General features: G+C 34.7%; 1 protein-coding gene across 1 annotated transcript; it reads left to right on the plus strand.

The window, feature by feature from the left end:
• The first annotated feature begins 1,013 nt into the window (after positions 1–1,013).
• Positions 1,014–26,365, plus strand: LOC150098134 (general transcription factor II-I repeat domain-containing protein 2-like). The gene is made up of 2 exons (XM_090406268.1): positions 1,014–1,388; positions 26,228–26,365. The coding sequence occupies exons 1-2, from the start codon at positions 1,014–1,016 to the stop codon at positions 26,363–26,365; spliced, it is 513 nt and encodes a 170-aa protein (XP_090262394.1).
• The last annotated feature ends 881 nt before the right edge of the window (positions 26,366–27,246 follow it).

A 27,246-nucleotide genomic window follows, 5' to 3' on the forward strand; every position in this document is an offset into this window, starting at 1 on the left:
AAAATTGACGTATGATTGAAATGTATTATAATTTGGAATAAGACACTCATTTATGCTCAAGTACGATTCCATGGTCTAAATCCGGTTTGTCCAACCCGCGGCCCAGCAAAAAATCGTAAAATGAGATTGCGACTAAAAATACCATTAATAATACTACAAATACAATTTTAACATGCTATTAATTTATAAGCGATGAATTTTTGAATTTAACGCGTTCTTTGGCAATGAGAGATTCATAAAATCATTCTCAAATAATTGTATTTATTCAAAATTGTCGCCCATGCGAGTAGTTACTTCTCGACATAATAAATGGTGCGCTAGCGTTCTTGCTTCCTACTTTTACCACGCAATAAATGTCTCTCTATGTGCGCCATGGGTACGCTTGTACGGCTTTCAATGTGCAATTGTAAACAGTCGAGTTGACACCGAAGAAAGATGCAGGCGTTACGTGTGTTTGTGGCGATTTGGCGAGTAATTTTTTTAGTACTAAAAATTTGGCGATTTCGATTATTAAACCTTGCTTTCTAATTTTCAATCTATTTTTTTTTTTAAATTCCAGCATGGCTTCCACAGCGTCTCCAAAGAAAAGACAAAATAGCGAAACTGCAAAAAAGTCTATCATCTCAAAGTTTTTTTTTAAAAAAATATAACAACTGAAACGGATTCTATTGTAAAAGCTAGTTATGTGGTTGCAAACCTGATAGCAAAAAAAATCAAAACCGTATGCCGATGGTGAGTTTATTAAGCAATGCATGGAAAGCGTAGCAGATATAATTTGCCCTGATTAAAAAAAAAAAGGGGGGGGGGATTTTTCCAAAATCAGTTCGTCTCACCAGACTATAGCCAGGCGAATTGATGAAATAGGAAAATCTATCGAAAAAGGTTTGGAGAGTAGAGCTGCTAATTTAAAATTTTATGCTTTGGCGATAGACGAAAGTACTGATGCTACCAATACATCCCAATTGGCAATTTTTATTAGAGGTATTAATGACGAATATAATATCACTGAAGAAATGGCTTCTTTAGTGCCATTAAAAGACACAACTAAATCAAGAGATTTATACGAAGCAGTGAAAAATACGTTAAAGCGATTTTCTATGTCCATTGTGAACATATCTGGTATAGCTACTGATGGTTCCCCGGCGATGATGGGTAAAAGAGATGGACTTGTAAAATTAATAGAAGACGATGCAATTGCCTCCCAAAATTTACGTATGATGAAATATTACGAAAATTTATGCGCAAAAGCTTTAAAGATGAATAACGTCATGCAGATTGTCATTAAGGCTGTAAATTTCATAAGGGCCAAGGGATTGAATCATCGCCAATCCCAGGAATTCCTTAAATTTATGGATGCTGACTATGTGGTCATCATTTACTTTTCGGAAGTAAGATGGTTAAGTCGAGGTAAAATGTTGAAAAGATTTTATGATTTGCGAAATGAAATCAAGTCGTTTATGGAATCAAAAAACAAAATTTGTGCCAGAACTTGACAATGAAAACTGGCTCACAGATTTGGCATTTTTAGTAGACTTAACCGCTCATTTAAATGAGTTAAACATGCGTCTTCAAGGTGAAAACCAACTGATCAATACAATGTTTCAAACTATGACAGCGTTCGAAATGAAACTGAAACTATGGCAATCTCAAATTAAGGCAAACAATTTTATGCATTTCGACACGTTGGCTAAACACGGTCCTGTGAACAACGAAAAATATGCAGCCTTGCTTTTCGATTTGATACATAAACATATTACCTGCCAATTTCCAAATGGAATGCATAGAGCTACAATCTGACATTCAACTTAAAGAAAAATTTCATGTCTCTTTACTGGGCTTCTATAATATATATCTTCTCAGAGAAAAATATCCCTCGCTTCACAATAATGCATATTCATGTCATCGCTATTTAGAAGCACCTACATTTGGGAGCAGCTATTTTCATGGATGAAGCACACGAAGAATAAAACTAGAACCAAATTATCTGATGAGCACCTTGAGAACTCACTGAGAATTGCAACTACTTCCATCGAACCAAATATCGAAGCATTAGTCTCTCAAAAACAATGTCAAACATCTCACTGATTTCATGTTGCTGTCTTGTCTTTTACTTTTATAATAAAAAAATCAGGAATTACTGAAGTTTAAATTACTTAAATATATTCTACGTTTTTTGCTCATGAGCTATCGTTAGTGTATTTTATGTGTGGCCCAAAACAACTTGTCTTCTTCCAACATGGCCCAGGGGAAGCTAAAAGGTTGGACACCCCTAGTCTATATGGTTGCAGGGTGTTGATAGTAGTTACTCTAGAATTCAATCACATGATACCTGTGTGATTTCTCTTTTGAAGTATTTTCACAAGCGATTTATACTTCTGCACTTTGTATAATATTTCCATTCCCTCATATACTTCAACATTCCATTCGTTGAAAGTGAAAATCCCAAATTCCATTCCTTAAAAGGGATTTAAGCCATGTCTGTTATCCCTTTCGCCAAAAAGCATCGCACAGATTTTAGACACAGTTTCGATAAAACAAGATAATACCTTTATAGAAGTATCAGGTTTTAAAAGTTAGGTGAAAGCTTCTGAGTGTTTGGATACATGGACTTATCGTTGCCAAGTCCTCTCGCTGTAAAATATAAGAAGGATCAGCAAAAGGCTTTTCAATCCACTCACAGCAATTCCTTAAGGACCATCAACTGAAATGCTGCTACTAATTCCAAACTTACCATCGAAGATGTTTCTATTCTGCACTCATATTAATGCTTATATTAAGGGAGATAAAAATGAGATTATAAGAAAGACATATTGTATTGATATATTTATTTTCTGTTCCTTATTTTCTCTCCTTTCGGAAACTTTTTTTTCCATCCCACGAAACTGACAAATCGGTTTCGTGTTCAAAATAGCAACACGCAATTAACAGACTTATGTTGGCCTGTTAGCTTTAGCTGCTTGGTTTACTTCTGGTTGTTTGTTGGTTTTCCAAAACAAAACCAATTTCTGTATAAAATACTTTCTTTAATAGACTTATTTCTATTCAGAATTACGTTCAATGTAATTTAGTTCTCATTGGCACAAAGCACTTTGCTGGCCTTCCACCAATAAATCATCAATCGATCTTAAATGCTTCAAATTATAATGCTGTTTAGTCCGAAGGCAGTAACTCAGTAAACTTTCTTCCAGTGCTTTTGATTCACAAAAATTTAATTTGTTTCAAAACGTTTCATGCATTTTGGTAATAGTAATTATTACTAAACTTAATTCATTCATTACTGTTAGCTAATTAATTGAAATTATTTTAATTATTTAATAAACGTGTTGTATTATCCGTGCATGCAATGATTTTTTCTGTTTTCAAACAAATTAACTTTCTAATTGAAAACAGTCCAATTCACTTCGTAATTCTGAATTCTGCTTCATATAAATAACGGTAAAATGTCCGAATTAACTGCCTGTCGACTTTCTTATTCGCTAAGATACTGATTATTTTCCGTTGACGCATAATTTCATAACACCTATTCAAGAACGGAGGTATGATTTTGTTTTAAAGACTTCAGCAGCATATTATTTGAGAATTTTTAAATAGATGCGTATTGAGCGACGAAAATTATTAGCGAGTTTTAGAAATATTTCTCATTCATGTGTAGTATGGAATGGCTCCAGAATAGCACAGAAAAAACATAAATATGACAGTTCTTGTTCTTTAAAGCTGAGGAGTAGTTCGCATTCCAAAGACTGAAATGAAGGAAACTGTTGCCATCTACCTTATGGAAAAGTGTGTTTGAAAGAGCCACTATGAAAAGAAGCGCGTGTGAGGGAGGAGGAGAGAAGTATCTATTGTGAATGATTGTGACACAGTCGTGGATGCAAGTTTCGCAGTTTTAAGTCGTACAGCGACTTAATCCTTTCTACGGAGTTGTGTACATCAAAACAACGTTTACAGGGAAGCAATTCTCATCAGCGAAATAAAGAACGAGGAAAGACCAGTCGTAAACGTCGCGCGCGCACACACAAAAAAAAATAAAACAAAACAAAAATGTAATTTCCGTTCCACAAGAGAAGTACTAATAGTAATTTTTAATAGAGCTCCAAGGTTTTATGACTACATGCTAAGCTTTTTGGAACGTCTCTACACATCGTTGACCTGTATTACGGAAGTCCCAAGGGAAGAGCAAAATATTGCATAAGACAAATCTTTTCGATGAGAATTATTTTAAGTTTTTGTTTTAATTTTTTGGACTGTCGACAGAAATTGAAATAAATTATAGAAATTTCTACAAACTCTGCAAAAGTGACGACTCCGATTTCTTATTCATGTCCGTTTTTGAGAATTTATTTCTGAATGGTGACTTACGATAATGACCACGTTCTCAGTCGACTCAGAGTTTTTGTGTTCCAGGAAATTTCTATTAAGGATTAATAAAGAAGTCTCTGGTCCTTTGTTATTTCTTCTCTCGGAATTTTAATGATTTCAGACGTTTTCAGATGAACAACACAAGCAACATCCGATGTATAAATATTAATTTTAATGGCGTGATGCATTTTATATCTTATATCCATATTGTTTAATAAAATTATGGAAACTTGGCATTTCAATCCCAGAATGCTTTTGTGTTCTCCTCAGGGAAAAAATATACCCATGCAATTAACGTTACGATATATACTCGCTTGGTAGTCTTCGTCGTAATGTCAGCTGATCAATTTTTTTTTTAATTGACCCGTAAAAACATTTGCAACGAATTTTCTTCTCCATAGCAATATTATAGCTGTGTTGACATTTATAGTGGATAAGTCAATTTCTAAGGATTTTTAATCACTGAAAATGACATGAACAAATATTATCCATTCAGAACTGTGCGCAGTTTACGTAGCCATTATAAACATAAAATGTGAACATATTTATTATGAAAAGAAGGGATTTCTTAAGAGAATCTTGATCGTGCCAGAGATCTTTAAACTTACAATAAACATCTTGGATTTTCTTCTTACTATACCTACACCTGAATGACGAAACGTAAGGGCCTAACCAGATTTCATCAATGAAAAATCATATTAAAAACGATGATGTTAGGAAATAAGGTTTGAAATTGCAAGTATTCAAGAATGTAGTACTAATCTAAGATTTCTGATCGTGAACAGAGAGAGAGAAAAGTTTACCGAAACAAGTATTTGATTCCAAGATGGCAGGAATACGACCCAGAGGAAGACCAACAATATCTCAGTGGATTGATCAAGTTATCTTAGAAGACCAAAATGTTAGATATGACAATATTGGAGTAGCGACAAGTAATAGACTAATTTTCAAGAAACTTTGTTGATAGAAGATTAGTAATAAAAATTTAATCTTCTACTATCTTAGTAGCCTGTATATCCTTTGAAGGTATATATCAGAAAATTCATGATGACATATCCACACCTAAATACCACGATATATACACATATCCTATGGCAGAATTATTACAGTACATTAACACTGCATGATTCGCCCGAGCATTGTACATATGATCACTTTCACATATTTTTTATAGCAATTTTAATACGAAGTGGCGTGGATCTAATTAAAGCACTTTTGATATTGTTTTTATAGCAGTAATGGCAGTAAGTCGCGATACACGAAGATACACTTAAGGCGTGTTTTCATTCTCAGAGATCCTCAGTTAGGTATATTCATGAAAAATAGAGCCAAAAGGCTTCACTTCGGCGATGCAAAATTATTCAAATTAAGTGGATATTGAATCCGACATTACTTCTTAGCCGAATAGAGAAACCACAAGAGTTTCATGCCGAATATAGACCTCCGGGGTAATGACCTCCCCCCCATAATGTATAACATCATACATGTCCTAGGAGATGTTTTACATTACGGGAAAATACTAAGGAGAGTGATCGGAGCTTAATCCATCTTTACTACGAGTTGCCCTGTCATGTAAGGTCAGCTTACGCTTATATCCGCCGAAACTTTTATAGTCTCTATATTCGGCATGAAACTCTTGTAGTTTCTCTATTAGGATAACAAATAATGTTGGATTCAATATCCACTTAATTTGAATAGGTATATTCATATTTGGATACTTTGGCAACTAAACGGAATTATGAAAAAATAAGTCAACTTACATTTTGGGCAATCTTTATGTGATAATATGGTAAGTGTTAAAATTATTTCTGAATAGGGAGAAAATGCATTTGGAGTTTTGTAAGTTATTTCAATGCATCAAGACTGATATTTTAAAGGATCATACTATTCCCTAGTAAAGATGCCAACTCAGCAGCGATAATACGAGTTATAAGGCCGTGTTTTTTAATTAACGTAAGTTATACTCATGAGGAAGTTCCAGCATTCTGCTTCAAGAAACTTAGCCCTCCGACTGCTAGCGGAAACTACCAGATATTTATTGCCTGTTCACAGTATAGTAAGAACAGTCACAAATATCGGCTAATAAAATGGTTCTGAAAACAGTGACACAAAAGGTTGTTGTTTGCAAGTGGGGGAGGAAAAGACCTTGTAGCTCAAACATGGAAGCTGTATAAGATTGACACATCATGCCTTTGGGTTGCCAATAATGGATTTGAATCAGGAGCCAAAAAAACCTAACATTACATTAGAAGTTACCTGTACACGTATACTATTCCATAACTGATATCAGGCAATTTTCTGATTTCTGCTAAGTAATTTTGACTTATTTTCATCGCAATTTAAGGGAAGAATTTATATTGTTAAGCCCATTTTTTTTCTTTTGTTTTAAATAAAGATCCTAAAATCGAGCTGGTAAATGCAGCCCAGGATGAACGTATTAATGTGCATGTATTTCTTGCCATGAAAGGATTCCATAAGCAATTTTTCGTGCCGAACTTCTCCCGATAAATTAGAATACCAATTTTTATAATATTAAAGATTTATTACATGTTGATGAAAATGTTTCATATAATTAACAGTAAATTCTATCAACTGTTAATTATATGAAAACAACAGTTGCTTACATTGTTCACAATAATTCCATCGAGTTAAACACAATGTTTTGCTGACACAATGTCTTTAATAAATTTCATCATTGGTACAAAAGTGAATTTTCGATTTCCTGCATTACAAGCGTACTTATAATCTCGGGCAGCTTATATATTAATGTCTTCAGTCATCGATGTTAAAGTACTGCTGGCTACTTAAATATAACATATTTAAGAGTAAACTCTTTCAGTTTTCAATAATTTCCATAAAATAAATTGCCTTACCAACTTGGAGTGATCTGAACTACAGTTTAAACTGTGTCCCCTACTCCACTTTCAGTTCTATCTTTCACAGATTGCCACATTTCATAAAATGATGTATTGGTGAAACATTTTCTAGTGGGTTGTACACAACCAATCACTAACATCCCTCCCTGGGATTGGGGCATTTACTGCCATTTCAGCACCCAAGACGATGATTAATCTTATCTGGTAGGATGTTTTACTAGTTACATCCCACCAGCATGACACTGATGTATGAAAACCACTTTACGTTTTTGTAATCGGTTATGCTTGTCTGGTGTTTGTGTGTGCGGTTATTTTATCTTTTCTTTTTCATCCTTCTTGTCTCCTCTTTCTCCTTTTCCTTTTACATCGGTGCGAGAACTCTGCTTTTCCACAGTGAAGGTTCGAAACAACCGTTATCTAACCTGTTGATATTGCTTTCCGTACACCAATGGCGATAACAAATGGCCATTGAAGATACAAAGAAATCTGCTTTCTGTTCATCTCTTGACTCCCACGCACGTGGGGCTTATCTGTCATGCTGACGAAACGGGGAGTTTCAATATTTGGTACGTGGAGCAACGTACAACACGTGACAGAAATGTCATTAGGATGACACTTACATGAAGGGAGCAGAAGACATCCTAGTGGCAAAAATATGAAGTTCGATTTTTCAACTGTACGAAGGAATTTAAATGCGTGCGATTCAGAGAAGAAGAAAATACCATTTTTTGATATGGAAATACCCAGGAATTTCTCTTTTCCGTTTTTGTGAAAATGTTAGTGAGGTTATATTATTGACTTTCGTTATTTGAGGAAAACCACATTTTATTATTATAGAGGTGACGATAATTCTGGCGAGGATTGAAAGAGACATTCAACTGCTTGCATGCATCTCAGATTCTTACACGTCTTGCATTACGCTTATTTGATGAATTTGGGGGAGCGTGCTTTCTCTCCGAATTATTAGCTCGAGATAGGATTCAGATTTAATGGGTACATTGCATTCATTGTTAAAACTCAATAGGATGAAAATTGTTTTCATTCTATCAGAGTGAAATGATATTTTGATTTTCAGCATATACAAGACTGAGTTTCTTGATCCCAGTAAACTGTATTAGGTTTATGAAGTCAAGAAGAGTTTTCAGAAAATACCCTGTGTTCATCTCGACAATAGCATTTCCAATTATCTAACCCTTAGCCCACCAGTTCGGATTAGAGGTTTACAATCTACCGCGAGTTTTCAAAACTGATATAAAAGTTTGTTTTTCCTAATCATTGCATTTCTAAAATTTTCATGCTGCTTCCATTACCCAAATGATGTGTGGTCCAATTTTTATACGTGTATAAAATTCTAAACTTCTATCTTAACTTGAAGAAAAATCATATTCATATATGAATTTTATATTTCTTTACCACAGAAAAATGCCACGATTCTGATTGGAGCATTTTGTATGAAGAGAACCAGCCTTTCTTTCCACTCAGACTGAAAATAAACTATTTTTAATGGACGACTGTTTCCTCTTCTTTTGGTCCTTATAAGTAGAGGTCTGATAAAAGGATAAATTACAGAGATCTTTCGCTGTTCAAAGAACTCTTATTTACTTAACTTGAAGCAAATATTTTCAGCGTAATGATACATTTTTCGATCTCATTAACTTCACAACGATTTCCGTAAAGGCATATTTAAGTTATTAAGCAGTAAGAACATACGGTTTTAAAACAGGCCGATACTCTTAATTCGTGTGCTCCTCTTCACTTTATGGATGCTTATTTGTCAAATAAGATGCAAGCGCGTTCACTTACCACACTGCCTAACTTAATGGGTGATGGTTAGAGAGAGATGCCTCGGTAGGACGTTTTAATGGGAATGCCAGGAATTGATTTCCAGTTTTGATTAGTTTGAACTATCTTTCTGACGTTAATTAATCATCTTAATAGCGCAACACTGTTGGGCTCATTACGTCTCATGCGAACCATGTCCATCATAACATTATCAGGAAATTTATCGAAAAGATTACGCATTGCAAAGCAAACAGTTATTCTCACACGGTAATGAAGTGATCTGAGAAACTTATGTTAAAGCACGATTTGAATCATACAAATGTCATTTTTGTTTACAAAATTGTTGGTTCTTAATTTAAATATAATTATGTTCAGCGATAGGTAAGAAAATAAGTCTTAAATTCATTTCGGTTTTATTTACATCTTAATCGGAAAGAAGGGATATAGCGTATTAGTCATTAGTAATTAAAATTCCTGAAACTCCATAAAGTTGTCTTGATGTTTATTAAGAATCTGAAGAAAAAATAAATTGATACCTTTAACGTATTATAAATTGCATTATATATTTTCGTTTATTTTGTTTTTACGAACTGAACTGTTTTAGCAGTTTAATTTTTTCGTACATTTTTACTACATTGCAATCACGAAGTCTGAGTAGTCCTTATGGCGATGTTTCTACTTTGTCGATAAAATGTGATATTCAAATTAGTTCGGTTGGTGGTTATAGCCTTTCAGCTGTTATGTGCCATCATGTAGGGAATGACTATGACCAAGATCGTTTCTCCGTTGCCCTCATTGCGTACTATATCCTATCTCTGTACCCTGTGTGTTCACTGGGCCGGTTTGCAGGATGAAAAATCCCAGACAAACTTGTGGGAAAAACCCTACTGTCCACGCCTAAGAGACGGGCTAATTTGGCGATGGCTGAAGATCATTCAGCCCCTCACGTCTCCGACGCGAAGGAATCGAACCTAGGACACTCCTTATCCAGGCATATGACTGCGAAGCGCAAAGCCACTAGGCTAACCGTGCGGACTTCAAATTAGTTTAGTAATGGTTATTTTTTATTTAAGTTAGTTTACCTGCCATATTGGGATTTGCATATGGTTAAACGTCTGAACTAAGGGATAGGTGAGAGTACTGCAGTTAGTACAAACTTACGGTAGGTGTAGATAGTGGAAAGAATCCACTGAGTCGCTTATTTGAAATTTGAGAAGTACTCTTATAACGTGTAGACCTTTTCACTCGATGAAAAATTGCAGACTAAGAACAGTTTGTATTAAGTTCTGCCTCAAGTATAATTTGATTGTTCGAGTAAGAGCATACCCTCGCCAGTCAATCGATTGCGGGTCCGAATCTCACGGTGATATTTGATGTTTGTGCAAGTTTTCAAGTAGTAGATGAAGTTTACACTTAGTTTACTAGAAACCTAAAATGCTTCAAAAAAGCGTAATGGTCTAGAGCAGAATTTCTGGATTATATAACCATTAGTCCACCCAAAGTACTTTTATTAATGTAAAATAGGTTTACAACCTTTCGTGGGTGGAATTCGCATAAAAACTACACACACACACACACACACACACACACACACATTGTTAAGGATTGTTCATGTCCAGATTTTTAATGCTTGTTCTGATTATTTTGAAGCTAATAAAGGTAAAATATTGTATATACACAATACTTCTGATCATCAGTACTTCAGTTTCTTGAAAGTTATTTTAATATTCTGTGCACTCACAAAGTTGAAAAGCCCAATTTTGCGTTGTCACCTGAAAGCCACTGAGTGGAATTTCACTGTGGCAAGGTATTTTTCAGCTTTGAAAATTTATGTGCAAGAGACACACTCTGTCTTCATAACCGTAATTCTAAATCACTAAACCCTTACACTAAACCCAAACCTTAGTTGAATATTAGCTAAGAAGAGAAAATCGTATTTCCCAATTTCTTTTTTAATTTCATCGGCATTTCTGCGAATTTCCCGGTACGTTTCAAATGCAAAATTCCCAATAAATGTCAGACATTTGGTTTCTTTATTGGTTTACGGAGTTTTGGGGAAACTAAGAATCCAATAAAGTTAATAATATTTAAGGGTACGAACTATAACATTCAATATCTTTATCAGAAATGTGTATAATTGTTAACTAACCACGAAAAATATTAATCCAGATACCAACAAACACACAAGACATCAAATCACAACGAAAAAGCTGACGCCACGCCTTTACATGAAACTAATAGACATGTTAGCACATACTTAAAGAAAACTAAAGTGGCTTTCAAGCATCTCAAAAGTTAGTTTCATTAATTCATTCATAATCCCTCCATGGATGAAATGGATTATGAGACGCAGCATGTTCAACATATTAAAAATGAGTATGCATGTGATATGACCCTTATTTATGGATATGAACCAAATTTTTTAAACATGCAGTCAGTCATAAAAAAGGTGTTTCATGATTTCTTTCTTGTGTAGTTAAAGGCATTCATTATCAGACCATTAGAGCCTAAATCCATTTAGTGTATGTATTGTGTCCATGATTTTCGTTTACCTAATAGTGTCATTAATATAGTCCAGTTATAGCGAAAACAAATTATTTTGTTATAATTCCAGTAAAAATGGAATTATAACAAACAAAAAAGAAGAAAAACTTTCCTAAAGTAGTCGTGAAGAAGACTAGTTTAATAACTATTGCTTCTTAGTTGTCTTCATCCTGCACAGAAAACCATATTTTTTGCAATAAAAGCACACATTTTTGAAGAATGTGAGCAGGGTGTTGTGCTAAATGACTTTATCTGTACAAAACTTTGTTTGATATAGTGCGTCCGTTGGATTAAATAAGAAGTATTAAATCCTAACATCAAAGCTTATTACCTGTTATAGCTATTTGTGTATAATAGCGTATGATAATACAAAGTTTCGGTCTTCATTTCCGTTGGTTAAGCTAGAACTATCATTGATAATCAACCAAGGTATTCAAAGAAGTGTATCGAGTAGTTAGTTTAAAGAATCCCGGTGAGGTTATCAAATCTTATGCAGCATAACGTTTGCCACGTTATGCTATGAGTTAGTTTGCCTGATTTTGTCACAAGAAATAACCCCACTGAAACAATTACACAGATTTTAATAGAGAATCTAAATTACTAATTCATTCTATTCCACTCACACATTGTGGAATTAATATTAGTTGATGAGTTTGTGAACAAATCGATAAACTGACCATATAGACTTCATCTTATTGTGTCCTACATCTGAGTTTTACTAATTTCACCCAGTTGGAAGGGAGTTATTGCAATATATAATTTCGACACATTTTTCTCATTTGTGCTCCTGTAAATGGGCCAACTGAAACAAACAAAAAAAATGGAATGATTTCATTAGAGCTTTGTAATGATTTCAAATTCAAACAGTTTCCAAATTTAAGTAATAACTCCATCCAGGATACCGAAGTAACTTGTGTACGGACGGGCAGAAAAAAAAACCTTTTATAGGCATATACGCAAATAAAACTGTTTATTTTGATAGTCTATAACAAATATAGCTGGACTCGAGTTTATTATATTTTTGTGTCTTTCTCCATGTATATTATGCGTCTATATTTGTTGAATTAAATAAATGGTTAGTGTATCCGCTCTCCAACTAAGAGGATGCGGGTTCAAATCCCGTCGTGGGCTTGGATTTTTCTGATTTCATTTAGGCGGGAGAAGTTCATCAGCCGTCGAGACCCCCCCGTTTATTTGGAGGCCTGAAGTGGCTTGGAAAAATGCCCATATTTGGTCTATAGAACAGTTTACGAACTATGTAAAATATACAAAAATATAAATATATAAAATTAATAAAAAAAATTGGCAAAATCATCGTTAACCCACCTACGGTATTAATGTACTACAGGTTTACACGAGAAACCTTTCTTGATATCGGTTACACAACCTGATAGGACTAAACGTGCATTTTTTGTGGGTTGTATGTGCAAATTATCAAAACTCGAATAAACAATAATTAAACATTTGCCGTTTAATTTAATTTTAATTTTTTTTATTGTTTATAGCCCTTTTTTCTCTATGTATACATCCCACAATGTCATATTTTATATTTTCTGAGGACAGATGAACTTTCCAAACTCCAGTAGCGTGCCATGAGAAAGCCTTGGGAAACATTAGTCTACTAACTATTCTTTGTAGTAAATGCAAATGATTCCTTTGACACGAATGCTTTGGCAAACACGATGCATGTTAACAAAACTGCACTAATATCGCCTTATTTTCGATTCAGTTAGGTGTGCATTCAATTGTCCTTCTTTTTAATCTACTCCTAAGAAGTCAATAACTGTCATTATATATTTACTGAATTAATATTCATAAGATTCAATATTTACATTTAAAATGCATTCTACAAAATTGAGGCACTACGTTCTTCATTGGAAATATTCCTCAACTTTTGTAACATGACAGAAAAAAAGAACATTCTGAAGTGAGATAATATATGATGTGACTTACAATTCTAATATTTTGATTTTAATACTTCAGATTCTTTATTTTGGAAAATGGCATATAAAATTGATTTGTACTAATATTTAAATATGTATTTCAGTCCAGCTTTTAATTTTTTTAAAGATTACGAACTAGAGGGAAAGGTTTTTAAATGTAAAATGTTTACGTATATGTAAATGAGACTTATAGGTATTCACATCATTACATATCATGGTAGATACTGCCAGCACATAGTTTTTCATGGGTGGAATAATATACCTTTGGATTTGTTTGGTTATCTTCTCAATACCACTTAAGATATTTTGTATCATTAACATTCACTTAGGCCTCTGGTGAGCTGGTCGTTATCCGAATATCAATGTGTGTAAAAGAGTTAAACAAAAATATTAGTTCAGAAGGTTCGATTTTTGGGGTTCGATTTTGAATGAAGAAGCGACCTATCAGTGATACCTCTTCCTCAAGAAGAGGGGGATACTCCTTGTGAACGGAACCGACGTTCACTGGTTTTCATAATTTGCTTAATTGCTGATAGCACAACCCTCATGTTGATGTGTAGATTTAGACCAATACAGAACTTTGTATTTTGCAAAACCGATATATATGCGAACCAAAATAAAGTAGTTATATAAATCTTTAGTATTAATTGAGAACGAATCTTAGTTTCTATAATGCTAGGGAAACATAGACAAAATGTTTCAGCCATTTTTTTTTTTTTTTGCTTAATTACTTATCCTGGTACATGCGCCATTTTCATGAACAAACATGTTCTCTCTATAAAATTTGTGTGTGCTTGTGGGCAATGAGTAAAAAACACCTGTACAAAACTTCGAATGTCGTTAATGTAAAGCTTTATGGTTAGCTTTTCATCTTTCATCTTTCATCTCTGAAAGATGAAAGATGGTTAGCTTTTCATCTTTCAGAGAATCGATGGGGGAAAAGGCAGTTATAATCTTTTCTAAGCACCGCGCTTCCAATGAATGCAAGCTGTACAAGAAGAGCCCAACAAGGTACCAACAAGGTACCTACATACATATTGTTGCTCAAAAGTGGAAATGAGATGAATTGTAACTGCTTATTCAGTACATAATAAAACATCTTGCTCCACGGAAACACGAATTGGAAATAGCGCTGCAGAAAAGACGCAAAAGAAATGGAAAAAAATATGAAATGCAGAAAATAAATGGATTAAATGATGGATGATGATATGCTCTGGCGCATTGCAACACCTTATCGTCAAAAGTTCAGTAGCGGTTTCACAAACGTTACGTAGATAACTTTATTATTTTTATTTTTTTGTAAAAAGCCTGCCAGATGAAACGGAAGACCATTGGGTATTTTATTAAAACAACGTTCACAGACTTCGTTGCCAACAGCGTTGAAACTACAAAGACTTTTCTGCAAAAGAATTTAGAATAATTGTTTTAAAAACGTATTAGTCACCATTACCTTTGACTATAAAAACTGTAAACCTGAAGGAGTTCGTTTAGTCTCAACATTAAAAAAAATTAAAGTTACAAACCTTGTTTACGGTTTAGTTTTGCCTAAGGTGAAGTTTACGTAAAACTAATCAATCACCCAGATGAATTACATGGGTTTTGGCAGGGAAGAAAGAAGATAGCAAGTCACATTGATTTATTTCAGTTTATATGGAGAAGACAACAATCAAAAGGAATCACTCCTCATTGATTTCTGCTAAGAAAAATTGCACATCGTATCTTATTTGGAGTTACTAAAATCTATAAATGTCAGTAATGTTGGAGGATGTAAAATGTGTATTGATGTGGTAATTTGCTATTCGCACACGGTGGTACAAGGCTTAATTAAACCGCCATGCTTATTTTTAACCGGACATTTATTGGAAAAATGTGACAGTTTGTTGCGCTGTGTTGTCAGTTAGTATATTATTCAATTTCGTTATTTACTTTTATCAAATTTTTGACGTTATTACTGAATTAGCTAGTTGCTAAGGTGCCGTTAAATGGCAAGTCTCATTATTGCAAAAATGTTGATTATTTCTGGAGGATGAGGAGAAAATAGAGGAGAAATTCACAAACATTTATGGAGGTGTGTCTGTTGACAGACAATTTGCTCGAGAGATCATCAAAGGAAAGCCAATCTCGATGAGCAACATTACGGTGGAAGCCAACGTTAGCATACACATTGAAGATCGTGCGTGTGGATTCCTTATTCATCATGAATGTGTCAGGTACAAGTAGATGTCACTACAGATATAATTTCATGATGCGTCAATCAGCAACCCAGTAATTCAAGGCAGTATTCCCTGTCTGACACAGCTGACACTAGAATACAAAGTGTAGAGAAATGGAATTGTTCCCGAGTTGTTCTCAAGAGACAGACAGAAGGGAAAGATTTTATTTTAATAATTGTAACTAAGAATGGAGGTACCATTTCGAGTCAAAGCTCAAACGATCATTCATGCTTTAGTATCACACCAACTTCCCTACGACGAAGTTCAACTTCTGCCGCAGGAAAAAAAAAAGCAATGGTCGCCATCTTCTTAACCACGAAGCGGTGATTTATGGGAAACGAAACGCTGCAAATTCTGAGAACTGTATTGCTGCACTATAAGATCATTTACATTTTGTGCTTTGTCTGTATGATAATACTTCGCAACCGCTTTGCATTCTCTGCTGACATTCATATTTTCGAATAACGGTAACTCCCAATAGCGCGCTGGACACTTGTACCTCCATCACGCAAGATTCATGTCTATCATTCACTTTTACATTTGATCCACTAAAATATCATTTGTGGATAGAGACGATAACGAGGCTGGTTAGTGCCAAACCAAAAAAAAAATACATTTTGCCAACAAGGAATGGTGTTTATGCAGCTATACTCAAATGTTCAAACCCTTTTCAATATATTTTTCTTGATTAAACGAACAATGTGGAGGATTAATATTTTTCGAGTAATCTTCATGAAGTGTGCCGGCCTGCTAAAGTCAGGCCGGCACACTTCGAGCGGTGAGAAATCCCCTTTGGTGAAAAAAATGTACACACGTTAATGAAAATAATTTATTATTCTTGATATGCAAATGTTTTCAGTTACTCTACGAGGACAATGTTAATTCAAGAGTATTAATATTCAGCCCTGTCGGCACTAACTTTGATGGAGACTTTTGAGTAAAGGATTTCGATTTTAAGTACAGTTGACACCTGCTTTGTTTAGTAATAATTAACTGCTGGGTAGAAATCTACCAGTTCCCTAGACAACAAAGTTTTCCCTTCTGGGCGTGCCTGCTTAATTTATTAATAAACTTTAATTAAACGGATGTATTTTTCTATTTACTGCATTTAATTGCGAGCGTTGTTAATTGTATAGGAAACACTATTCATATAAGTACTAAGCTAGTTTGTTAATTTATGTATCGAGTAAAACATTTTTTTCTGGCCATTACATTGCTAAACTAGCATAATAACCCATTTATAGCAGTAGCTTATACGTAATGGCAGTATTATTCTAAGTAGGTGAAACTGGCATTAGCCATGTAATCTAATTTTGTACTTGGCGATGAATTAATTTTACTGGAAATGGCCAGTTTGGTCAATCTCATTTCGAGTAAACGTGCCAATAAAATCGCTTAATGCGAGACCTGTGCTTCCATCTTTTCAATATTTGAAGAACATCACCTGCTTCATCGCTAGTGATTAATTCCTGATCATAAATAGCTAAACAGCCAAAAATACAAATTTAAAACATACAATTGTGATCCAAAACATTGACTATTCAGCGTATTTCCAGCCAACCAGACTACACGGTTAGCTGAAAACGGGTCCCGCAAATGTTAGAGGAGGGCCTGGACATCAGATTGTTTTTGGAGATTGTTTTGGAGGATGAATTCGGACTCTTCCAGCAAGAATTGTGTTATCTCTGCTAGAAGATGCCAAAGATGCTGTTAAGTGGGTGGTCATGATGTTTTGGCTCTTGGGCAATTTTACTTAATATACATCGTTTCTTTGTAAACTCTTATTTAAATATTTTTAAACGGTGATCTGGTATATCTTAAGCAACGATTTCTGTGCTTTTCTTTTTAAAGGAATAAATGCGTATCCCCCCTCCCCCCCTTTATTTTAAGGAAACGGAGGTTGTTTCGCAATCATCGCTATTCTTATATATTAAATGCGTAGATGCTGGATTCCAAGATACATGGCAAAGACTGCAGTTTCAGATACGCAATTTAAAGTGAACATTCTTTCCCCTTCTACGTGCATTCTTTATACGTGCAAGGAATATACGTTACCTTTGTATTCCATCACTGGTGTTGGAAAGCATCCTGCCCTCAATGTTCTTCTCACTCAGTATTTTTGTTTACTAAATATAATTTAAGAAGTCTGTCTGAAATTACGTTAAACGTTAAGCTGCAATGAGGCAGCATATGAAAAGTGCGCGTTTCGTAGAACGCACCGTTTCAAAAACCCGATTTCTTCACAACCAATTTGAATTCATTTCTTACAGCTTTGTTCGGATACATGAACAAGAAACTTCTTGACGGCAAGAAAAGTAGGATGTCATTAACTGCTACGAAATGATACAAATAGGAAAGAAATATTCGAATTGGTGATTCGGATCGTCTTGTAATTATTTTAAAGGGTGCATTAACTTGTGACTGATAGTGAAAAGGAGAGCTTAGTGATCACGCTGTAGATACAAACATCTTCTGTAATACACCTAAAGATATAACAATGCTGAAGTGAATAATAAATAGCAGTCTGATTATGTGTTACCGGGATACATTGTATTTTGAAAGTTGATAATCCGAATGATGGTCTCTGTACTCCTAAATTCATCTTATCATCGATTTGAAGCAAATCCGTTAAAGAATTAATCTCGATCCGTAGTTTATTAATGTGTGTTCAGTTGTTAACATTTGTTTCGTTAACTGGAAACAACCAATTTTAATTTATTTTGTTTTTGTAAACTTATCTAATTTTTAGACGAAATTAAATTATGTCCAGGAATTGAACTTGAAATAAATTGCATTTTGTGCAGCGGCGTGATAAAAAGAAAAAAAAATTATACAACCCCCCCCCCCCGCCCGATCAAAAACAGGTTTGTTTGTGAGAGAAACAGTTTTTTTTTTTTTTATCGAGAAGAAAGTGCTAAATTTTGGAGATAAAATTCGTTCAGATAGCTAACTTGGTTCAGCGGAAGTAAAATTGTCAGATTCCAGAGTTACAATTCCAATGTCCAATACGTCCAAGCATGAGCTTGGTTGAATTATATTTTGTCTAACGAAATGAAGGGCATTAGGCAACGAGGATGAAAATGGAATATTCCAGAGATGGAATAGCTGAAATGGCAAGTAAAAAGTATTGAACCAGAGTAAAATCCGATCGGAAGTTTTTCAAGTTTATAGCGTGGAAACAATGTCTTATTCTCTTCGAAAGATATTTATATTTTACGAAGAGATGAAGTATTTCACTTTTATTTAAGTTGATGCAATTTCAGTGTTCATGATTAGTTTGTATAATTTCGTCGAGTCAAAACAAGCACTGGAAAAATTTTCCAGTTATGGTAGGTGCCATACTTTCTACTGCCTGCTACTGATGTTTTCTTGTATGTGTGGAAAGGAAGAAAGGTGATTGGTATTGTTGTGTATGCCTCGAAATGCAAATGGATAACCTAACATGGAAGATAAGGGCAGTTTAGTATGCATAACTCCTCTTCTTAATAACTAAGAATTGCAACTCATCATTTCTAATGATTCGGGCACAAAGTAGCTTTAGAAGATTACATGAAACTGATAACAGAATGTTATGAATTTCAAACAAACGTTTCTTTATCGATGTTCAAGTAATCTTTTGATAGTCTACTAAATGTGTATGCAGGGTGTTTTGATGACCTGATACAATAATAGGACTTGGATGCTGCATTTAGGCCATTAATACAAGAGTAAAATCTTACGAAGCACTATATTTCCTTACGGTATACTTTATACATAAATAAATGTTTTTTTTTTTATTTGGTAATATAAAATGAAAAGCTACTGAAAATATAAGCATACGTGACGAGCAGAGACAAATGGAGGAGGTGAATATGCAATTATGCCTTTACCACGACTTGTCATGATAAGAATTCGTCAACATTGCTGTAGCGTTAGTTGTTAAAGCATTCATGGAACTGCTGAAAATCTATGAGATGTGCTCTGTGAGACCAAACGTAGCAGAATGCAGGTAGACCGAATACTGAGATCAACTCAGTAGAACTCTTACGAACCTATGTAATGCCGACATTATTTAATCATTCACCTACAGGCTAAGCCGCTATCCACCGTCTACATAATATGCCATGTACACAGTGATTTTTGTCTGTTAATTGAGTGTGCTCTGGCTAGTTGTATGCGGAATGAAAATATCGAGTTGCATGGAGTTCTTAACTAGCGTCAAAAGATGATATTCATATTATTTTGAATGTGGATGAATGAGAATATGAATGAAAAATTCAATTCAATTTACGTAAACTAACCAATCACCGGCATGCCAGATAATCCTTGTCATTCTTCTAACATGCTTGACCTTTTCGTGACCACTTCTTCAAATATGCCGTTATGTCGGATTCATTAGTTCTGACCGAATAACTGAAAAAAATCCCATTGCTCGATTACCATTCCTTTCAAAATCTACGACTGATAGCCAAGCTTAGGTTGTCAGATAATTGCGCAAGGTCAGATGAAGAAAAACATTTAGAATATCAAAGTAACTTGATAAAGTAACACATAAACCATCTTTTACAGCATCTCGCAACAAGTTAAAAAAAGCATGTATTGCAAGTGCTAAACTTCACTCTTGCTCAAACGCAAATCATGCGAATTCTTGTCTAGTAAAAAGATTTTATATCTATCTAAAGCCGGTGAACTAGCCAAAGACGTTAGTTTCTATAACTTCACCCAAAGATTACGTGCATAATCCTTGCATCGCGTCCACTTAATTTTGCTTTCTTCGGACTACCTAATTCCGTATTTGATTATATGCAGTAATGAAATTCAGAATTTCTGCAGCAGTCTGAATATACTTCTGACAGATATTTTAGACATCCAGTTGCTATATTTTTAAAATGTTATATTTTAATTAAAAAAATAACATTGTCTAAACAATATTAGTTTCATGGTGTTATTAAAATGCGTATCTAGTAAATCTAGGTTTATAGGCAAGGCTCAATTCCTTTGAGGGCCTTGCTTCGTATGAAAACTTTGATGTAAACAAGCTGGAATTTGAAATCTCATGAGATTTAACTTACTTTAAAACATGTGGAAGTGTCGGCAGGCATCTTATGATAACACAATGTCTAAGGCCAAGCGTTGTGTTATCAAAACCTAATAAATTGAACACACTAATAAAATACAAAACTAGTAGAAGAATAATACCCATCTTGTAATTATAAGCAGATATTCTAGCTCAGTAACAACGATATTTGTGCTTCGGATGGAAACGCAAATATAGAACCTGTAGCAAATTCTGTCAAAGACTCGAGGAGCCTTTATATGGCTCTTTTACGGGAGAGGTGTGTTAGCTAAATTTTCATGCTGAGATGTAGGATTTTCTTTCACCCAGACCTCCGTTTTTTGCACAACAGATGAAACCGGATGGAGAATATACGATCCATAGGCAGCAGATTAGCACGAGTGGAAGTTAAACTCTCTCTTTATGTGATGCCTTCTCATCTCTCCAAAGAATGACTCATATCCCCCCCCCCCCCATCATGATGACACGATAATAATCCCATATACTGAGTATCGGACTTTGCTTAATGTGTTTAAGAGTAGTTTACATACAAATCGATTACCCTTAAGCCTCTCATCTAATTATTATTAATTGGGTAGGAAATTATTCAAGCGATACTTTTGTATAATAGTACTATAATTTAGTTCGCAAGTTAATCGATTCAAAAGATTTCGTTTAAGAAATTCTCTCACTGTGACTACGATCGAAATAAATGTGAATTATTATAAGATTACGTCACAAGTTATGTTCTATGCTAGAAGTGCGTTTTCTAAATTTATGCAAAACAGGCGAATACAAAAGTTAAACAATGGAAAAAAAACCGGAGAATATATTATCAATGCTTCACTGCGTTGTATTCAGAAATGCAATCGATTACCGAAGTGAAGATAATCCGACGAGAAACTTTTTCAAGTCGTCATCGACTGACACGACTGCAAACTTCCGTTTGTATTTGTTTAGCTGTATTTCTCTTTCACCTGCAAAACGTGTTTCCATTGTTTCGGCATCTCTTCTGCGTCTATTCAACTTATTCTTTCACGAATGACGTATTTTCCCGGTATTCCGTGACATTTGAAATAACAAGGTAAGCTTGCTAAATGCTCCGACTGCGCCGCACCGATAATATGCGAATCGATTTAATGCTTCACCTGTTTGGGACCCACTGCATCACTATGGTATTTCGCAGGTCAGCGTAGTTTTCAGGTAACCATAGCAACGAGTGCAGTTACACGTTCATATCATAAATAATCCACACTTACATAATAAATGTTATGTTAGCAACGTCCTAGCGTTATTTTCTCTTGAAAACGTACACCAAGAAATGCAAATACCGAAAAGTAAGGAATTAGGGGTTTTCTTTCCCTCTTGGTGGTGTCCCCTAAGAAAAGAAAAGCAAAATGCATCGAGTACACATTGCTCAAAATTAAAATTAAAAATTTTAATTTTGAGCAATGTGTACTCGATGCATTTTGTACAGTTTACCATTGCATATTTTCCCCACTATTTGAAAACATTCAAATCGATACGAATGATGAATTTCGTTTTTGTTTTTGACTATCTGAATTAGATAAGGAAGATAATATTATTACTCCTGTATAAGTTACAAAAATAAACACTTAACCTGCATTTCATGTGTCGTAAGTGAAAATTTCTACAAATGAATGAAAGGAGCCAAACAAAGGCAATGTTGAATCCTACTTTAAGAAATTCGACAAGACAAGCGCGCAACACAAGACGTTAACATTTCTGGCTGGACTAATCTGATCATTCGCCTAACATCACTGACGTACTCCTTACCGAGAAGCACGGTTCGGTCCACAGTAGCTTCGACTTAATGGACACTCATATTATGGATTTTAATGGCTCGGTAATACACTTTACCGTAACGTTCCACGAAGTCTGTGTAAGAGGAGATCCAACAGCATCTAATGGTTTCCACCCTAATAACTCGGTTTGCAAGAGTGCAGAAATGACACATGTTTAACTGAACGGGAATAATTTAATGCACAAAGGTGCCTTTTGTTTCTTATTTACTACTAGAATTGACTTGATGCGTACTATGACCGCGTAAATATTAATTTGTTGTTCATCCCAAAAGTAAAGATATCTGTTCCGAGTCGGTCCTTTTGCTCAGGATTGTTCTGGGATATGTTAAATGCGCAATTACTTAGCTTATTTGTTCTTTCCTACTCATGTATTATCTAGTGGCACAAAACATGTGTTCGGGATATGTATAATAAGGATCGATCAGTTACCATCCTATGAATGCTTAACTAGGTACATTTACTAAGTGGTACGATACAAAGAAAGGGTTGTAAGAGAGTAAAAATATATGGCAGGAATTTAACTCATCTAAAAGCAGAGCATTGAATATTATAATTTTAAACCAATTATATTACATAACAGGTTTAAAACTAGGCAGTGGAAGATCAAGAAGTTGTACATGCTCTATGTGAAGTTACTGCTCGTATAACACTTATATTAATTATAAAACGAACGCTGTAACCTACAGTACTTTAGAACTGTGTGTGAGTGCCAGAATGCTGGAGTGAGATGGTATCCATTGACGTTTTTCTTGTACAGACGCAGGTTGTAATCCTATTCTATGGAGATGTTGAATGAGGAAGGCTGTTCCCAGAGAACAGAGAGAAATGAAAAACGTAAGAAAATGTTATGTTTGGGAGATTTCAAGATAGATTGTATAAGGATGATGATTAAATACTGATAACATTATTATCGGATATCAAGTTGGAGTAATGATGAATTCTAATTCACATGAGCAGTGCTTACAGAAGTTCATGGATAAAAAGCCTAAAGAAAAAAAAATTCCGATAAAGATTGAGTCTGTGAGAGGATAGGTTGTCAACTAATTAACCGAATTGTTTTCTTTCCACCGAGATTTTTGATGTCGATTTTCAAATATGAGAATAATATTCTAAGGTTGAGAGATGTTCACAAAAATAAGATGTATTGAAACAATAGCATTTGCAGCAAAAGAGAAGTTTTAGAAGGTTGAAGAAACCACAAATATGTTGATATATACCAGGAACAACGGGAATTAAATCTCAACTGGAGATGACAAAGGTGATCGTGTCTGAACTGATCTATGTATTATCACTTTAAGGATGTTCGTTTGCAAGAAGAAGAGGAAAGTACTAAAATTCAAGTGAAATAGATTATCCTCACCTCGTCAAAGATTAGTTTTGAGATGACCTTGATGACCAAGCAGTGAGTGAAGTTGGTCATAACACATAATCTAATTAGAAGTTAATGGAATAAAAATGAGAACACAACACTGCCTTGTTCGCTATCGGTTTGAGCTGCAGGTGATTACGAAGAATCTCGAAAAAGTGAAATTAGAAGTTGAAAGCCATATTCAGACATAACATTTTTTCTTTTCTTTTGATTATAATCACAATTGCATATTAAATTAAAATACTGCTTCCTTGAAGAAGTCAGCAGAATGAAGTTTTCAACTACGTTAGATTTTTTTATTTCTTTTTCAATTGTAAATGTTACTTGTGATTTTAATACGAAATGACGACTGCTCAATTTCACCTTTGGTCTTCATATCTAGATGTAATTACTTTTATCTCCAAAAATAGGAATTCCTAAGAGGTTTCCATTACTCAACTTTGAAAAAGAAATGATTAGGCTGCAGACAAAAATGAGCTATTCTGCTTATATTAGTTTTAAAAGAGCGTAGCGATATACAGGAACAAATTCAGAGCTTTAATATATTCAGCAACAAGTTTGCGAATATTTCTCAAAACAAGTACTTGCTTTTACAACCTACATTTAATTTATTTGCCAGGCTGCAACTTCAGTTAAGTTAATGTCGACGAGTGTTGTGCCTCGTCAACTTTAACAACACTGTTAAAACCCTTCAAGTGTGTTCTCGTTTCCGATTCCAGGCGTGTAATTTCCAGCCGAGAGTAGCAGAGTGCCGCTTTCTCCCAATGGTACCAACTCGTGCAAGACGCTACCGGTTTGAGCTGCTGAAATTTCTTTTTTTTTTTCTTCGAGATCTTTTCGAATACATTAGGTTGAGAGGCAAGCAACACAAGCGATCCCGAAAAACCAGGTGTTTATCTATGGAATTTCATAGTAATTCGCATCCCACTCCGTTATATGCATCATTAGACTTGTGAAGGTGATCCCTGAAATTTGTAAAGAAACTTGGGAGGGATTCTTCGAACGAAAAAGCGCTTTTACTGACGCTCCAGCTGTCTTCAAGCCAGTGAGGAAGTACGATGATGCAGGAGCATCTGCCGTTAGATGGGAGGGGGTGATCAGGAAGTGTGCGGAAACCGGAAGATTGAAGGCACTGACGAGCAGCGGAGTTTCTCCTTAGTGGAAATTCAGGGTTAGTAATAACACACTAAGGTACAGCTACTTCATTCTCTCTCTCTCTCTTTCCATCTTTCTCTCTTTTTTCTCATGTTTTTCCCCTCTCTTCGCTGTAAGCCAGTGGATCGGAAATGACATACAATTTTGACCGCTCACTCTTTTCCAAGTTATCAAGTCTCATCTTGAAAAATTGACTCGGGGGGGGGTTCGTAATTCGTCAGAAACTTGAGGTAACAGTACTTTAATAGGCAGTTAAATGGTTTACCAATACTTATACTGTATGACTTTCCTCGGTTTTCTTTTATTTGGGGGAGACTGTTCTTTCTCAGTTTAATAATATTGATAAAGGAAGAAGTCGAATAAAAAAGTCTTAAAAGGTACTTGAGTCAATAAAATAGTAAAGATTCATTCCATTGAAAAGCTGAATTTTTAGCATAACGATGTTTTATGATGAGATTCTTTATTTTTTTTTATTCAGCCTTCTCAGTTTAATGACTTCGATCCACTCATTGTCTAACATATTCTACGTGATATATTTAAGTATCGATTGTCTATTACCAGTTATATTTGAGTACGATTTAAAAGTTTAAATTTAGATTCCTATTAATCGACCGTAATTGTAATGCACAGAATGTGTAGGATCGTTACTTTTCTCATCTCGAAAGCCATTGTCTGCAATTATTGGTAATTGGTTTTTGCATTCAGAGAAAGTCATATTTGATTGGTATGAAATGTCACGCTGCGGTTTTAAGAGAAACCAAAACCCGTTGTATAATTTATGGAATGTTTTTGCGTTTTTTTTTATTTCCCTTATGAATGACCATTGCATGAATAATGAAAATATAATACATAAAAAGTGCTAATTCGCTATGAGAAATGCACAAATTTTCTACTTTAACGTTATAAAGCGAACTTTTGATCAGCAAAAATTAAGCTTAAGTTTACTTCATATCATTGATTCGGGCATCTGTGCACATAAATGGACAAAATGTAGAAGAAAGAAGAACCAGATTTATAACCAGGACAGATCAAATAACATAATTAAGTTGCTTGAAATTAACAAAATTCGGAATCAACAATATCAAATAACTGAATAAAAATCACACATTTGATTGATACATTCAGGCCTCTGTAGAAACATTTACTTTGCCACCTGATACATATAGCAGCAAGATCACTGGTGCTACAGGAATAGGAAAGCATGCCGAAGTAAATACTAAACATCTTAAATTTGAAATTTACCATTGTTATTATTATTGTTAATTGCAACTGCTCACGTAGCCGTTACTTACAAGTAAATTCTAAAACAGAATAATTTGAGTAATCACATGGCATTGATTCTCAAAGGATTAACGATTTTGGCTCACAAATGTTCCAGGTTTCTAGGAGAAATCAACCTTGTACTTTCGTATGAGTCGAGCTTAACTCCGCTTTTAAAATGATTTAAAACCTTAAAGCCTAGACGGGATTCGATTCAATAACTGGTCATCCAAAATGTAGTGTAGTTTCCACTACTCCACAAAGGTGCTTCAACTACTTCAGGCATACAAGTTTTAATGCTGTCATATCAGTTTCTCGTCTCATCCACGAGATTTTTACGGTCCAGTACTTTTAGTTATTCTTGTCATAATTCCTTGTATGCTTTCTGAAAATGTAGACATAAAATTAACAAGTTATTTTATTACCAACTTGTTCATGCTATTATGCCAAACCGAGGGCATAATTCCCAATCTCTAACCATTAGCTAGGCATTTCTTTTTTCCATAAATGCTGGCTGGGATGTGATATGTGGTTCGGATTATTGCAAGTAGAAAAATTCTTGACGTAAATTACTTTAGTGAGACATCCTAATATAAGAGCGAATATACAATGTGTGCAAATTGCATTCCACAAATGATATGGAGTATCCGAGACATTCTAAAAGATGAAAGTGATGTTCATTATTATCTCCTTTGCATCAAGGTTTATCGATCACCAATTGCATCAACGGACTCCTTTGAATCTGCAAGGAGTTTCCGTTCGTTTAAACTGGAAACGCATGCCGACACAACTGACATCAGGAGACGCAGTTAGTTGATCGTGTTTCGGATACTCCAGGAAATATATCCTTCCTCTACTTCGAAACTTTCCTCTAGTGGTGTGAT

The sequence above is a fragment of the Typopeltis vanoorti genome, chromosome 16 (assembly GCF_054136105.1).
Source record: "Typopeltis vanoorti isolate ZY-2024b chromosome 16, IOZ_Tvanoo_1.0, whole genome shotgun sequence".
NCBI lineage: Eukaryota > Metazoa > Arthropoda > Arachnida > Uropygi > Thelyphonidae > Typopeltis > Typopeltis vanoorti.